This window comes from Purpureocillium takamizusanense, chromosome 6 (assembly GCF_022605165.1).
Source record: "Purpureocillium takamizusanense chromosome 6, complete sequence".
Classification (NCBI taxonomy): Eukaryota; Fungi; Ascomycota; class Sordariomycetes; order Hypocreales; family Ophiocordycipitaceae; genus Purpureocillium; species Purpureocillium takamizusanense.
In genome coordinates, this window is record NC_063073.1 from 2,325,364 (window position 1) to 2,339,201 (window position 13,838).

At 58.8% G+C, this 13,838-nt stretch overlaps 3 protein-coding genes across 3 annotated transcripts; 1 reads left to right on the forward strand and 2 right to left on the reverse strand.

Moving 5' to 3' along the window:
* Window positions 1-4,052: 4,052 nt before the first annotated feature.
* JDV02_007196 (uncharacterized protein) lies at window positions 4,053-6,499 on the reverse strand. The gene has a single exon (XM_047988667.1). The coding sequence runs from the start codon at window positions 6,044-6,046 to the stop codon at window positions 4,904-4,906; it is 1,143 nt and encodes a 380-aa protein (XP_047844665.1). The 5' UTR covers window positions 6,047-6,499; the 3' UTR covers window positions 4,053-4,903.
* A 2,506-nt stretch (window positions 6,500-9,005) lies between these two features.
* Window positions 9,006-10,202, forward strand: JDV02_007197 (uncharacterized protein; the record flags this gene model as incomplete). Its single annotated transcript, XM_047988668.1, has 2 exons — window positions 9,006-9,014; window positions 9,684-10,202. The coding sequence occupies 2 exons, from the start codon at window positions 9,006-9,008 to the stop codon at window positions 10,200-10,202; spliced, it is 528 nt and encodes a 175-aa protein (XP_047844666.1).
* Window positions 10,203-10,286: 84 nt separating this feature from the next.
* Window positions 10,287-12,352, reverse strand: JDV02_007198 (uncharacterized protein). The gene is made up of 4 exons (XM_047988669.1): window positions 11,744-12,352; window positions 11,396-11,687; window positions 11,104-11,336; window positions 10,287-11,042 (listed from the first exon to the last, which is right to left on the reverse strand). The coding sequence occupies exons 1-4, from the start codon at window positions 11,923-11,925 to the stop codon at window positions 10,439-10,441; spliced, it is 1,311 nt and encodes a 436-aa protein (XP_047844667.1). The 5' UTR covers window positions 11,926-12,352; the 3' UTR covers window positions 10,287-10,438.
* Between the last annotated feature and the right edge of the window lie 1,486 nt (window positions 12,353-13,838).

Genomic DNA, 13,838 nt, shown 5'->3' on the forward strand with positions numbered 1-13,838 from the left:
AGGTCCTCGGGACATGAATAAATGCAAGTCAAAGTAAGCAAACAGAAGTGGCTACCTTGTGCGAGCCCCGTACCTTGCGAGACGCACCTTGGGTTTCGGTTCACGGGTTTCGTTGCTCCGCACCACGGGGTCGTTGATACCTCCCTACCTACGTTTCCAGCACACCTAATAACGCAGGACAGACCACGGACCAGGACTGCGAACCACGGAGCACGTTGCAATGCCCACTGAAGACACCTCAAGCATGCATGGGCCAGCTAGACTGGCTTTGGAGATTTGATGGATGGCTCATCATTCCCTTCTACGGACATAGCGCGCGGCCATCAGCCACCTATAGCGAGTCTGGCGAGGTGGGTGGGGGTGCTTGGGGGCGGGGGGGAAGGAGGGGGGGGGGGGGAAGCCCTTTCCCCCCTTTGCCTTTCCCTAAGTTGCCCCGCCCAGCATCCCAGGTTGTCAAGCTCTGCTCACCAAATTGAAGCCACCCATTCATCCGAGGGCTGCTGCCCCCCAAGACGGGTGCTAATGGCCGCTACACCTTACTGGGCAGTCCCCGCCTCCGTTTGGGGCACTACCTCGCCTGCTAGGTGACCACCTATCAGTCCATGACCCCGGCGCCGTGCCGGGGCCGAGCTGTGGAAGGTCGAGAAGCAAGCATTAGCCAGCCCGCAGCCTGTCACTGACAACTGTCGGGCACCCATCCTCTTCCATACCTAGTAGGTAGGTAGTCTTACTTGGTCTTATGAGCCATGACGACGGCCGTGCACTGCTCATTTTGAGGCTCGACTCGTGTAAAGCCACACTCGCAACAACAAAGGTGCGGAGCGCACCTACGTACAGTATACTCTACTTGGTGCGTACTTTATCACATCATCAGCATGCAACGACGGGGACCTGCACAAGGGGCGCGCCGATCCCCGCCCGCCCGCCGCCCGCATCTGCCAAGTGACGTTCCAAACGGTGGTCTCTTACAATGGCTTCTTTTCCTCTTCCGTGCTCCGGGTCGAGGCATCGTGAGAATATGAGAGTGAGAGAGAGTGAGAATGAGACAATAACTCGCCTGGACCTCTCGAGCTCGCCGCACCCATCAACCTCCCCCCCCCCCGTCAGGTCGACCCCTGTCGCCGTCTCCCCGCCCGCGCGGCGGAACCCGCGACTTGTCTCGCGGGCGGCCCTCGCCCCCCTTGAAGGATCTGCGAGCGTACTAACGTCAAGAAGCCGCAGTCTCGCGGCGAGATGCGGCACGAGCGCGAGTCCGCATCGTCGTCGTCGTTGCCGTCCACCCGCTCGTCCATCCTTCCCCGATGTCGCATCATGGTTAGCAGTAGTCATCATCGTCCCTCGGCCCCAAAAGCGCCGCACCGCCAAAGTCAGCCACTCCGCTCCAAGATTTCGCAACCCACGCCAGGGAACCCTCGATCGCCATGGGCACCCCCACCCCTTCGATATCTGGACCTTGCTTGACATAGCGGAGAGCCTAGTGAAGCGGCAACGCCCATCGCCGGGACTAGTACAGTATACTCCCATCTCCGTAGTAGACTCATCTCGGAGACTACTAGGGGGCGGTCGGGGGTCGGGGTTAGGGTTGCTGTTGGGGTTCCCAAGTCCGCGATAAACCCCCCTTGGCCCCCCAGACAGACAGCGGCGTGCCCATCCAAAGTCGTCCTCGAATCTCTGAACCGCTGGCGATCCTTCATCGTCCGAGCCCATCTTTGATTGTGATGGCGGCGGCGGCGGTGGCGGCGGCGGCGGCGGCCCCTTCCCTCCCATCATCTTACCCCCGGTTCTGCGAGCTCCTAATGGCCCCCCTCATCATCCCTTGGCGAGCTGAATCGCGGCGAGCGGCCGTGAATGCATGTATGTTGTCTATCTGTGTGCTGGTCGCTCGCAATCACCCCCATCACCGGGCGACCTGACGAATAGCGTGAAAAAGGAAAGCTTACACCCACTCCCCCCAGTTGCTCTTAGTATTGCCTGCTGCCTACCGTCCTATATGGACGTACGTCTTGTCGCTTCCCCACGGTCACCGAAAAAGAATATATTGACCACCAAAAAACCTGGGGAAATCAGACACGAAGCATGTCTCGTCACAGTGTCTCTCAGTGCCTGCCAAGGGACGTACACAAACTAACGGTCGAACCACCACCACATTGAAGCACCACCGACTCTCCCACCCACCCCTGCTCGCGGCGACATGCAGCCCCCGGATCGGCAACGCCTACATACATGAATGTCACCATCGGGCGGCGTCGCGAGGCGCCGGTGCCAACTACACGTCGCATTTTCCATCTAGGCTTCCCTTTAGGGGGGAAGAAAACACCCCCTCATCAAAGCGCCCCCGACATCAGCGGCCAAGGCCACACACGGGGCACCGCTCACAGGGGGTCATCCAACTTCTCTCTGTCAACGCACCTGGTTCATCGTTATCCTGGCAGCAATCCCGGACATGATGACCGCGGCGATCGCGAGGTCTGCGCCTCGCCTAGGCTCCGTAAAACCAGCTCAGGGGTCCCAACCCGAGCTGTTCTAGTAAAACGCACAGAGCTTCTTAATTAGCCCTGCCCGTTCGTCCATCCATCCATCCGTCCCGCTGGAGGTCTACACCGTAACTATAGGTGAAGGGGGGGGCTTATGACGTCCTAGGTCCGTGCCATCATTTCGACGACTAAGATGGGTTTCAAGTGCGTATCGCGGTTGAAGAAATGGAAACGAGCATATAACCAGAGAGCTCGAATGCCAAAGTAAAAAGGGCGACTGACTACTTACGTACTAACCCAATGTCAGTCAGTTACTAACGTTACTCCGTACGTAACTCTTCGCAAGTAAGACCATCTAAGGCTGTGTCCCCGTACATGGTTTATTTATCCATGTATAGCACCAACGCCGAGGCCAGAGAATGCATCAGAGGTCCCCATTCCCACTGAGCTGCTGGTGCCTGCCTGCCTGCCTGCTCCTCGGAGTTCCTAAGGATGTAGCACGCGGACGCTGTTTATCACTCGATGTGTGTGCCAAGAAGCTCTCCCACCTTGATAAATGGAGAAGAAGATGGGTTGTTACGCCTCGCGAAGGAAGTGCCGATGTCATGCAACGCTCGGTATCATAATTAATAAACGGCAAACACTTACCTCCAACTTACTACTACTATACATACATACGTAGCAGCAGCACACAGGTAGATAGATATCTACCTAGGGAGTAAAGCAGGTTCCCATCCTCGGAACTCATCGGATGCACGCACTGCCACCAGCAGGTGTCGTGCCCTGACTGACTGACTGCTGCTGCATCGACGTCCCTTCGTACTGTACAGCTCGCTCGCTCGCTCGCACGTCCGCGAGCGTACTACCGACGCTTCGCTGGCGGGTTATTATGGGAACAGGCAGCAGAACAGCATCACGGCCGGCCCAAAATGCCCTGCCGCCCGCTCATCATCAACCAGCCAGTCAGTGATTGAGCGAGTGAGTAAGACCCCAGCCAGTTCAGTCCGGCAGTCCTACCTCCTACCTCTACCCTCCAATCTTGATCAACAGAGGACCGTGGCCATCAGGCGGTCAACGGAAAGAAAAAAAAAACCCCTCCCCACCATCCATCCATCCATGGGTATACGTCGTCGCGATATATGTCCCCCTTCACGCAAAACGGAAAAAAAAAAAGCCTCTCCCCGTTTCCGGCAGTCACACACGATGACACACCGAGGAAGAAAGGTACTAACTATGCATTCTTCCGTACGAAGTACATACATACCGCCTACCAACGTGTCTTCGTCCTGCTCGTGCTCCTTCCCCCTCCACCGTTCATCCCCATACATGTCGTCCTTATCACGCCCCCATCCCCTAGGTACTGTTACGTGCGTATCTCCAATCAATGCTACTACTCCTGCATCCCGTGCATGCGTAGGTACGGCGCTTGCGTGCCTGCGTGCCTGCGTACAACCGTCTCAGGGCCTCGGAACTTCTCCACCGTCCTGGTCCATCCCATCCCATCCCTCCCCCCTCTCCCCACGGCCGAAACGGGGGCGCGGCGCCCGGCAATCGTCAAGCAGCGCCCCCCCCCCGGCCCCCCGGTACGAAGCGGTGAGCTGCATAGGTGTGCATGAAGCCCCGGTCCCCCCTCCCCTCTGACGGCCGACGTACGCACGTGCGTCCCAAAATGAGGGCACCGCCTCGACGGTCCAACGTGGGACAAGGAGGCAGGAGGCAGAGTTATCGTCGTCTCCCGGCCACGGTCACGAGGGACGGACAGGGTGCTGTCGGAGGTGTGTGCGTGTGTGTGTGTGTGTGTGTGTGTGTGTGTGTGTGTGTGTGTGTGTGTATGTGTCCGGCCCGCAGCCTCCTCCTCCAACTCAACAGTCAAAACGTTTCGCGTCCCTGGTACACGACAGCCCGTATATATTAAAAACCATATATACAAAGCCATCTGTGCCCCCACGCCCCGTGCGCCTCCTGTGCTTTTCGACACCTGCAATCTGCTGCTTCCCCCGCATGCTAACGAAAGTGGTCATATCGTTGCGTGTTCGGTTCGGGTTACAAAGACCAAAAAGCCCGTGTGCCGATTCGCTCGAGCCTCCACGCACGACGGCTGGCTCTCATCTCAGCCTCTGCTCGAGCCAACCAACAAAGGCCATGGCAGAAACAGACACTTCCCTCCGTGTAGATACATACTGCCAATGACAGAATCAGCAACGAAATATACGCGCCCTGTATGAGCGTGTTTGTGCAGCATAGCCTTGAAGCTCAATCGACGCCAAGAACAGGCTCTTCCAACTCCCAGTTGCCAAACATCTGTAACAAGTTCCTGTACTCCCGTACACTATCAAAAAAACAAAAACGATCGGGAAAGAAAGACGCCTCAAGAGGTCCTCAAGAGGTCTTGCTGCAGCAATAAAAGGTAAGAAGCCCCGTCGGTTCGATCAGCGGGACCCGGGCCCTTCCAACGGGCTCTGGGGCAGGCTCCGCACGCCACCCAGGTCTGCGCTTCCTGTCCGTCTCAGCGCTTGCCGCATCGTCTCGATATTCAGATCGTTTGGCGCAGCGAGGTTGTGTGGTCCGCCGCTGGCCGGGCTTCCTAGCGGCTTGCGAGGAGGGCTCAAGTCGACACCCTTCATGCTGCCAGGATTGCTCGTCGGAGGGCTCGTTCCAGGGCCCTGGCTAGACACCGGCGAGCGGATCGGCGACGGCGAGCGGTTCAGTAACGGCGGGGGAATGGACGTCAGCCCTGCCAAGTGTATGCTCTCGCGCGATCCGACGGTGGTGGCGTGCGGGTTGTGTTCGGCTTGGACGACGTCTGCGAACGAGATAAAGGACAATCTGCGCACGTCTGCAGAGTCCAGAGAGCCGTAGTGAGATGCGTTATCGGGGGGCAGCCCAACGTGGTCCGCAAAGGAGGCCAGCTCCGCGGCCCACTCACTCGACGTCTGGTCGTACGGGGTGCTGCTGCCTTGCGTCGCGGCCGCTCCAGTGACCGTGACCGACGCAGGCTGGTGTGAAGAGTGGGTAACAATCTCGACGGCATCTGGGTCGAGCTTGTGATTGGTAATGGCTTCGGACGCGTCGTCGAGCACCGACGGGATGTAGTTCTCGGTCTGAATGTGAGTCGGGATCGCCGGGGAGCTCGGCTTCAGCACGGTGCTGTCCTGGACATCGCGCTCAAAGATCTGAGAGCCTGCGGGGGACGACACGCGGGGTGAGCCCGACAGGCCTCGGCTTGGCGAGGCTGGTAGCACAAAGGGGTGGCCGTGTTCGCCTTGCGTCGTCGTGTTGGGGGTCGGCGACGCCGTAGATCGAGACGTCGACGAGAGCTTGGAGCCGTCCTTGGGCAGCGAGGGCGGTTCAGTGCTGGACCCAGACTTGAAGGATGTGTCGGGCTTCTTCTTGCCGAAGCCAAACAAGCTTCGTTTCTTGCCCTTGGTGCTCTTCTTGTTGCCGTCACTCGCCTGGGATTCGGGCTCCGCGTTGTCGGTAGCTCGCGGTGTCGAATCGTCGTAGCTGCTGTCGTCGGGTGTGCCCCTGTAGGCCTCGCCACTCTTGAGCGACGGCGCCTCGGCGAGAGACATGGTCGATGGGAGTGTCGACGTATGCCGCGGCAGGCGATGACGGGTGGCAACGGTGACGTCGGGACGAGCTGCGGAGACGGTGAGCCCTCGTCGGTCTGATGCAGCGTGTCTCCCAACGCCTTAGTGCATGCGAGAACAAACGACGACGGGCCCGCGAGGGGGGAAGGATAGGGGGGGCAAGGCAAGGTCGGGATGGATGGCGGAGCAGGCGGGTTCTGGCAGTGCGTTCACGTCGCCATTCGCCGCTGCCCTGGGTTGACGGGGGAGGGTGAGATGGTGATGCGAAGGTGGCAGCTGCGGGCGAGTGACGCAGGGCGGTAATGGGGAGCGACAAAGGCGGCGGCAGTGACAGCGGCAGAGGTAGCGGCAGCAGCACAGGACCTCAGTCTGGGCATTCGTTGATCCAACACGCACACACACACACAAACACTCATCCATGTGCTCTTTGGGGGGGGGGGGATGGAGGGTCTCGGGTCGTCACACGTACCAGCCGTCCAGACCTGCTGCTGGCGGACGAGCCCAGTGACCCGCCTGACGCTTCCCTAGCGGGCGCTCGCTCGGCTCCACTGACAGCACAGTGAGGTGGATGGATGAAACCCGAACTGGAAGTGCCCAGGTGGCAGCGGCATGTACGTAGCAGTACGTGGTACTAAGTGGGCGTCGGTAGGAAATCCCCCAGTGGAGTCTCCACTGCCGCTAGTAGCACCCGACGGCGCAGGCCGCCTCCAGACGCCTCAGCTCTCGCGCTTTCCTCAACTTGTGCTGACGCTGCTCGTCCCCCCAAAGATCCAAAGGAGGGGAGGGACACCGAAGGGGAGCTCCTCACGGGGCCTAGAACAAGTACGGCCAGGTGCCAGTGGATCGACCGGGAGCGACGTGACGCAACCCCGGGAAGCGAGGGCTACGTACCAGGGCGTGAGCACTGATGGGATTGGGCTGTGTCTTTGGATGAGCGAAGCAAGTTTGTCGTCGTCGTCGTCGTCGTCGTCGTCGCTGTCAGCGTCTTCGACTGCCGCAGTGCCGTCCGTGCCCGGGGCTGTGCGCGCGATTTCGAGCCGGACTAGCCGAGGGGTTCCTGTAACAGAGGTACGTAAGGTACAAAGGTAGAAGAGGAACGTGGTGCAAGTCTTTGATCCCGTGGACTTGCGCAGGGGCGGGCGAAGTAGTAGTAGCAGCAGCAGCAAGAGCCGGGATAGTATTTGCTTTTACCTAAGGTAGGCACGCGGCAAAGGGGACGGAGGCACGCCGCAGGCAATTTAAAAAGAGATTCCTCGAGGGTGCGGGGACCACCTACCCCGTGGACTGATGAGATCACCAGCTGCCTGTCCGCCCGCGCCCGGGATGGATGTGCACCTACAGTGCGTAACTACAGTAAAGCACTTCAGGTGAGGAGCATTAATGAATGTCCACCTGCGTAAGCGTGCGTAGGCGAGTTGTGCCATCGACCTCATTCTGCTTCGTTAGCACGGGGCACTCTGCTTTGGTGCATAGGTAGGTACGCATTTCATACCAAGTACAGTACACACATAGTTTTTAACGATTCAGTATTGTGCATACATGCGAAGTACAGTAGGCGCAGAAACCCTCTGGCGCACAGCACGCATTTGATGAGAGGGGCCGTGGGCATGCGCGTGCGTGCAGGTGACAAAGAGTCATCATCCACCCACACCTCGCCCAACTCTATGCATATGCCACTCACGCACTGCAGTGCCTGCCACTATGTATCATGCCATGCAGGCAGGCTGGTAGGTCGACAGCCGTCCAGCGCCGCGGCGGTGTCAATCCGCGACAGCGGTCTGTTCGATGATGCACTCGTGCCGATCCACGGCCCAGCCCAAAAGCACCAAGCATGGAGCGATTGGTTGCCGCTGTTGCTCATGCTGATGCTGCTGTTGCTGCTGCCGCCGCCGCCTCCTACCAGACGACACAGCACAATAGCCCATGACATAAAGAATCGACAAACTGTAGGTATGTGCAGCCAGATCATCGTGGCCCGGGGGCAGGAGGGCAGCGAACCTTGGCAGGCTGACGACGCACGTCACTTCCGCATGGCTAAGATGGCATGGATTGCGCGCCCACCGTCGTTCCAAAAATACATGGCCCCCGTCCGTTCCACCCCCGGAACGAGGATGGCATCATGTCTTTTCGAGCGAGCCTCGCCTCGCCTCGCCTCACCTTGGTCCAGTCTCACCTCGTCCCACCGTCGCCACGACGTCTTGGTTGCAGTGCTCCTGCCGCCGCCGCCGCTGCTGCTGCTGCTTGCTGCCCTCGCATAGGTAGCATCCCAGCCAGCCAGCGTCGCATCGGCTCTCGTCCAGGCACTTACCTCTTGGCTCGTTTTTGAGACAGCCAGGGCATGAGACAAGCAGGGCATCATCATGCGAAAATATTGGGACACACAAGCAAAAAAAAGAAAAGAAAAGAAGAAGAAGAATATGCGCCCCTGGAACCCCCCGGCCGTCTCGTCTCGTGTGCTTGCTTGCTTGCCTCCATGCCTGCCTTTGGGTCGCTGGTCGTCGAACCCCCCCTTCCTTGCTCGCGACCTCGTGATGCCCTCTGCCCTCGCACGCCCGCCGCCCCCCTCCATCCCACACACACACACACCCTGGCATCCTAGCAATCAAGGACCCTGCACGTTGCCCCCCTTTGCATTCGATTCGCGGGACCCGGCGAGGGCATGATATCACACACATCGCATCGCATCACGCGGGAGACGAGCCCTTCCTTCACCGACAAATCGTCTTTTTTTTTCCCTTTCCAAACGCTGCCTTTTGCCTGTCTGTCAGGAAGCGATTGCCTGTCAGTGGCTACGGAGACGTGCGTATGGAACGAGTGACTCGGGCGTCTTTCGTTCCATTCACATTCGGCGAGCGCAAACGTGGCGAAGCCAACCCCAGCATTTGCATTGTCTCTTATTTTTTTCTTTTTGCTGTCACACGTCCCTGTCCAAATCGACATAATGTACGAAGTATGTACGATATTGCATTGCTCGCCAGGTCCCTCGCATGAAGAACGGGGGGAAATCTACCGCTGGTTTCACGTAGAGCACAAACTTGGAACGGCCCATCACCGTCATCATCAGGACGACGGCCCGACAAGGCCGTGTGTTAGTGCAGATGATCCCCAGGACGTGTCAGTGTCAGATCACGTGGAAAATCACGTGCGTTTTGTGCACGGGACGTGCCAGGGGTCTCGCCGGCCAAATGTTATTAGGTAAGCGGACGCAGGTCGCGAAAAACTTCAGGGCCAAGCAATTTGGGCGAGCTCGACGGCGCCCATCACGAGACGCATCCCAACGCCGACCGACGCGGCCCTTGTCCCCTTTCCTGGCGGCGCTGGCACAGATCTCATTCTCTTCTGGACGGATTGTTTCTTGTCGCTCTTTGTTTGGTCGCGTCAATTGCCCCTGTCTCGCCCGTGGCAGCGGCTTCTCACAGCTATGGGGATTCGCTCCCTCTTCCGGCCGGCAGCAGCCCAGCTGCTCGCCGTCGCCTCCCGCTCCTCTACGACGACAACAACAACAATAATAACATCATCATCACCATCAATCGCCGCCGCCGCGTCCTCCTCACTTCTCCTCCCTCTCGTCGCCGCCCGCGGCCACAAGACCACCGCCCGCACTAAGCGCGCTCTGAAGCTCGCCCCCCACGACTCCTTCCTCCCCGACCGGTCCACCCCCTTCCCGGCCGCCGATTCCATCATCTACAACCCGCCCGCCTCCGAGGCATCCCCCGCGCACACGCCCTTCATCTTCCTGCCGCGGAGCGACCCCCGCCGTGCGGCCCTCGTGCGCCTCCGCAACAGCCCAGACGCCGCCGCCTCCGCGCTGGCACCGACGCCCGTCGAGGACGGGGACCTGCCGCCCGCCATGCGCTACCCCAGGAGGCAACCCCGATACAACCTCAAGAAGGAGGACATCGCCGAGATTAAGCGCCTCAGGGAAGAGGATCCCATCAAGTGGAGCGTGGGGCAGCTCTCGAAGAAGTTTGACTGCTCGCCTATATTCGTCAGGATGGTGGCCCCGGCCCCTGCGGAGCATCTCGACTACCTCAAGGCCAAGTTGGAACGGAAGATGACTCGCTGGGGCCCCAAGAAGACCCAGGCCAGGGAAGACCGCAGGAGAAGGGCCGAGATGGTGTATCGAGGCGAATTATAACGCCGCCACGGGATGAATGGCATGTACCATCTACTCCTTGTTGAAGTCACATCGCGAGGTATCAACAAGGCACGTGTAGGATACAGGCAATGGGCCGTTACACTAGGCGTTATATCGAGCAAGAGCATAGGAGCGCGCTCGCTGTACAAATACCAACAAACACCTTTTGGATGCATCTGGCATGCGAACCGTATCCTCCATTGTAGCGCTTTCCTTGACTCGCTGTTCCGCAGACCTCACGATGAGGGACGACGACCCCCGCTGCTCACAGACGACGGTCGGCGCGCGCTGCCCACGGAAGATGTCTCCTCGTTGATGTCCTTCCTCCCGGGAATGACCCTCCAGCACCAGCCGCACCAGCTTCGACAACAGCCGTTAACTTCTGGTGCCAGGACGCGGCTCCCGCTCCCCTTTTCGTCATCCCATTCAGGTACGCAGGCCCCGACGCGCACCATGCGGACCAGCTTGCGCTTAACCCGGCCGCCGATGCCCTCAATCTCGTGGCGCGCGTAGCCTGGGCCCAGTTGAGGGGACGGAGTCCGCTCGTTTTCGTGGCGGAACTCTTCGATTAAGGTGGTGAGCGGTGTGCCCATGCCACTAAATGGTGATCCGTTGTGTCCCGGCGTAGTCGCCACGGAAGCCGGGGAGGGGAGCTCGGCAATCCAAGGCGCTTGGCCTGTGTCGCGGACATCTTCTGCGTCACAGTCGACCTCTTGCTCGCGATCGCGCGCAGCAAGACACTCCTCCTCACGGCCGCAGATGACACCCCGGTCACCGTCGCCGATACCGGTGCCAAGGCCTCCAAGGACTTCGCCATACTGGTTTCGCCACTTCCATATGCTGTCATTCGAGGTTAGTCATGAAGAACAACATCATAGCTGGCCTAGACGCAAGATCATACCGTTGGTACTCGTGGTCTGCCCCCCGGATGCTGCGTCCACAGGGTTGACAGAGCCAAACGCCCTTGGCGTCGCATGTGCAGAGGGCCCGCTGCACGGGCTCTGAGTAGAAAGGGGTGTCGGGATCTAGGGGCGGGTGGATGAGAGTCCCAATGGGGGCTCGCACACAGGTGACGCAGAGCCTGCGATGTCTTTCGCGGAGCGCGACGGGAGCGGGCGGCTTGATGGTGCAGTTCTGTGATCTTTAGTTAGGCGCGGGTGGCGCAAGCAGCACGTATGGCGGATTAGACTCACCCTGCAAATCACCTCGCCGCAACGTCTACACTCGTCGACCATGTCGCGTGCGCAACTACCAGCCTTGCCGCTGCAATTCCTGCCATCTTCCATATAGTGCCAGTTGCTAGCACGAGCCCGATATCGAAGCAGTTCGTCGCGGTTAACGGGGAGCTTTTCGTTGGAACAGCGAAGAGTCGAAGCCAGAAGAATGGTCCGATACTGGACTAAACCATCGTGGATTGCGCGGCTGGTACGGGAGAGGGCGTCGAGGGAATTCAGATCGATTGACGAAACGATGGCGACGACGATGCTGGGACGTGTAAGTCACTTGGCAGCAAGAGGCACGGCCAGGTCACGGAGGCATACGGATAACAGCTCAATGCATCAGTCATGGCGTTCGATACGCGCGGCGCCGGCTCCTGGGCAGGTGCCTCGAGGTCGGGCGCGGGGGAGCCATTGACAAGATGTCGAATCTCCCGCTGTAGGGCGTCTTGTATTGCAGGTGCGGCGTCTTCGCCATCCTCGCCCAAATCGACAAATCGAGCCATGTTGGCCAGGCCACGACGCGGCTGCAAGTGTCGGGCAACGCTGCGTCGAAGTCTGGGACCCGATCGGCGTCGACGCGGGGATCTGCAGACAGCGGCCGAAGCGGGAGGAGGATGGGGGAACGAAATGTTTTTAATAATAGGGCGCTATAAAGCTCGACGAGGCCATTGCTAGAGCATCCATCGATTCTCCCTGGCGAGATATGCGATACAAATCAGGTCTATGCAGAGGCGGTCGGTGGCCTCACGAAACGGCGGGCATGATGCAGACGGGCTCACGGAGTACGAAGAAAGGGAGATGTCGTGCGGGCGGGCGGGCGCGGGCAAGGTAGATACCTGAGTAAGTAAGGTAGGGCGCCTTGAGCTGTGCGGGCAGGCGAGAGCTGACATGGAACGGATTCGATCGGTGAGGAGGGTCAGGTGCAGGTGCCGGCGGCGGCGACGGCGCGGGGCAGACGGAACTACGAGCAGCAACGACGGAGCCGATGCCCCGCTGCACACCAACAAGCTGGACGACTTGAGGTGTGGACGCGAGGCTTCTCTTAGTTACTTGGCTACCCAGCAGTTGGCGCAACGGCTCACCAGGTTCCGAGTACCGGCCAACTAGGCAGGTCAAGCTTGTCAAGGTAACTTTCAGAGCGGGCAAGCGCGCCGGAGGAGTGGCATGCCCCTCTTTCCCCCACACGAACCACGAAGCTCGTCGCGTCAGGTGTCCCGCCCTGCTCGTGATCGCAATCCACGGCCCTTGTTAGTACTGATTGATAAGAAAAAAAATCACTCATAGACTTATGGGGTCCTCCATTGACTTTATGGAGCTGTTGAGCGCCCGCGGGAATTACATCCATACCTACCGCCGACTCCGAATCCGAGCGAGTTTCGTGCGAGGTTCGGATTTTCTATGCCTTGACACTAATAAGCCTTTGTTTGGGCCACGAGCCATTGAAGAAGCAAGCAGCACGCGGATTTACAAAGTACGCATCCGCACTTATAGAGCACGTGCTCCTTTTGTGGAGGACACACGGCGTTGTTAATTTTACTGAATGGTCTTGTCGTGCACTCACGCACATACTGTATCGCCGAGAGTCAATGATTCAGAGCAGGTAGAGCATCCGTCGCGTCCAGTTCGAAGCGTAGGCATCCAATTTCTGGAATGTGGCTCTCAAGACGGCGAGGCCGGAAATGGCCCCGTTCGCGAAAAACGCGTACCTCTGAAGAGATGAGCAGCGATTTCGGCTGTGTTTGACGTTGAACATGCAACCGGCCCAGGTGTCTGTTGGGTCCATGACTGCTTTCCAGAGCTGTTCTCGTCAACGACCACTCAATAAAGTACCTATGCTTTGAACCAGGTCTCTTGGTCATATCATAACCGCACGGCAGTCGGCCTGTGCGGGTGTATCTGTCAAACATTGACGAACATTGGACTCATTCCTACTTAGTAGTACGAAGTACTTTGTCTCTATTAGAGGTACTTCGTACAGTATACAAGCACTTCGATAGTGCACTTGACACGAAATACCCTATACCACCCCATGATTAAGTTGGACAAGAGCTTACACGGGTGAGGAGAGTAATCCAAGCGATAACAACCCAAATATGATCCGAACGGGTGAATACGAGTGAATAACACCCCGCCCGTCGTTAGGCTGGATGAAACCTATCGATGCTACATCGCAGACTGTGAGACTCTGCGCACTGACAGGCCCTGCTAGAAGGATGAGGGGAACCGCCCGCCAATGGACATGGCGACAAACAATGTGTCGCTTCGTGCGGCAAGCGGGCACACTCTCAGCAGGCCTGGCCAGTCTGATGAAAGAGACAAGACGAAGGCCGGCCACCGAGTAACGAACAATGGAAAGACATTAGTGATTGGCTTTCATGGACGGATGGGGGATCGCATTCAGTGGGCAGACGAGGCT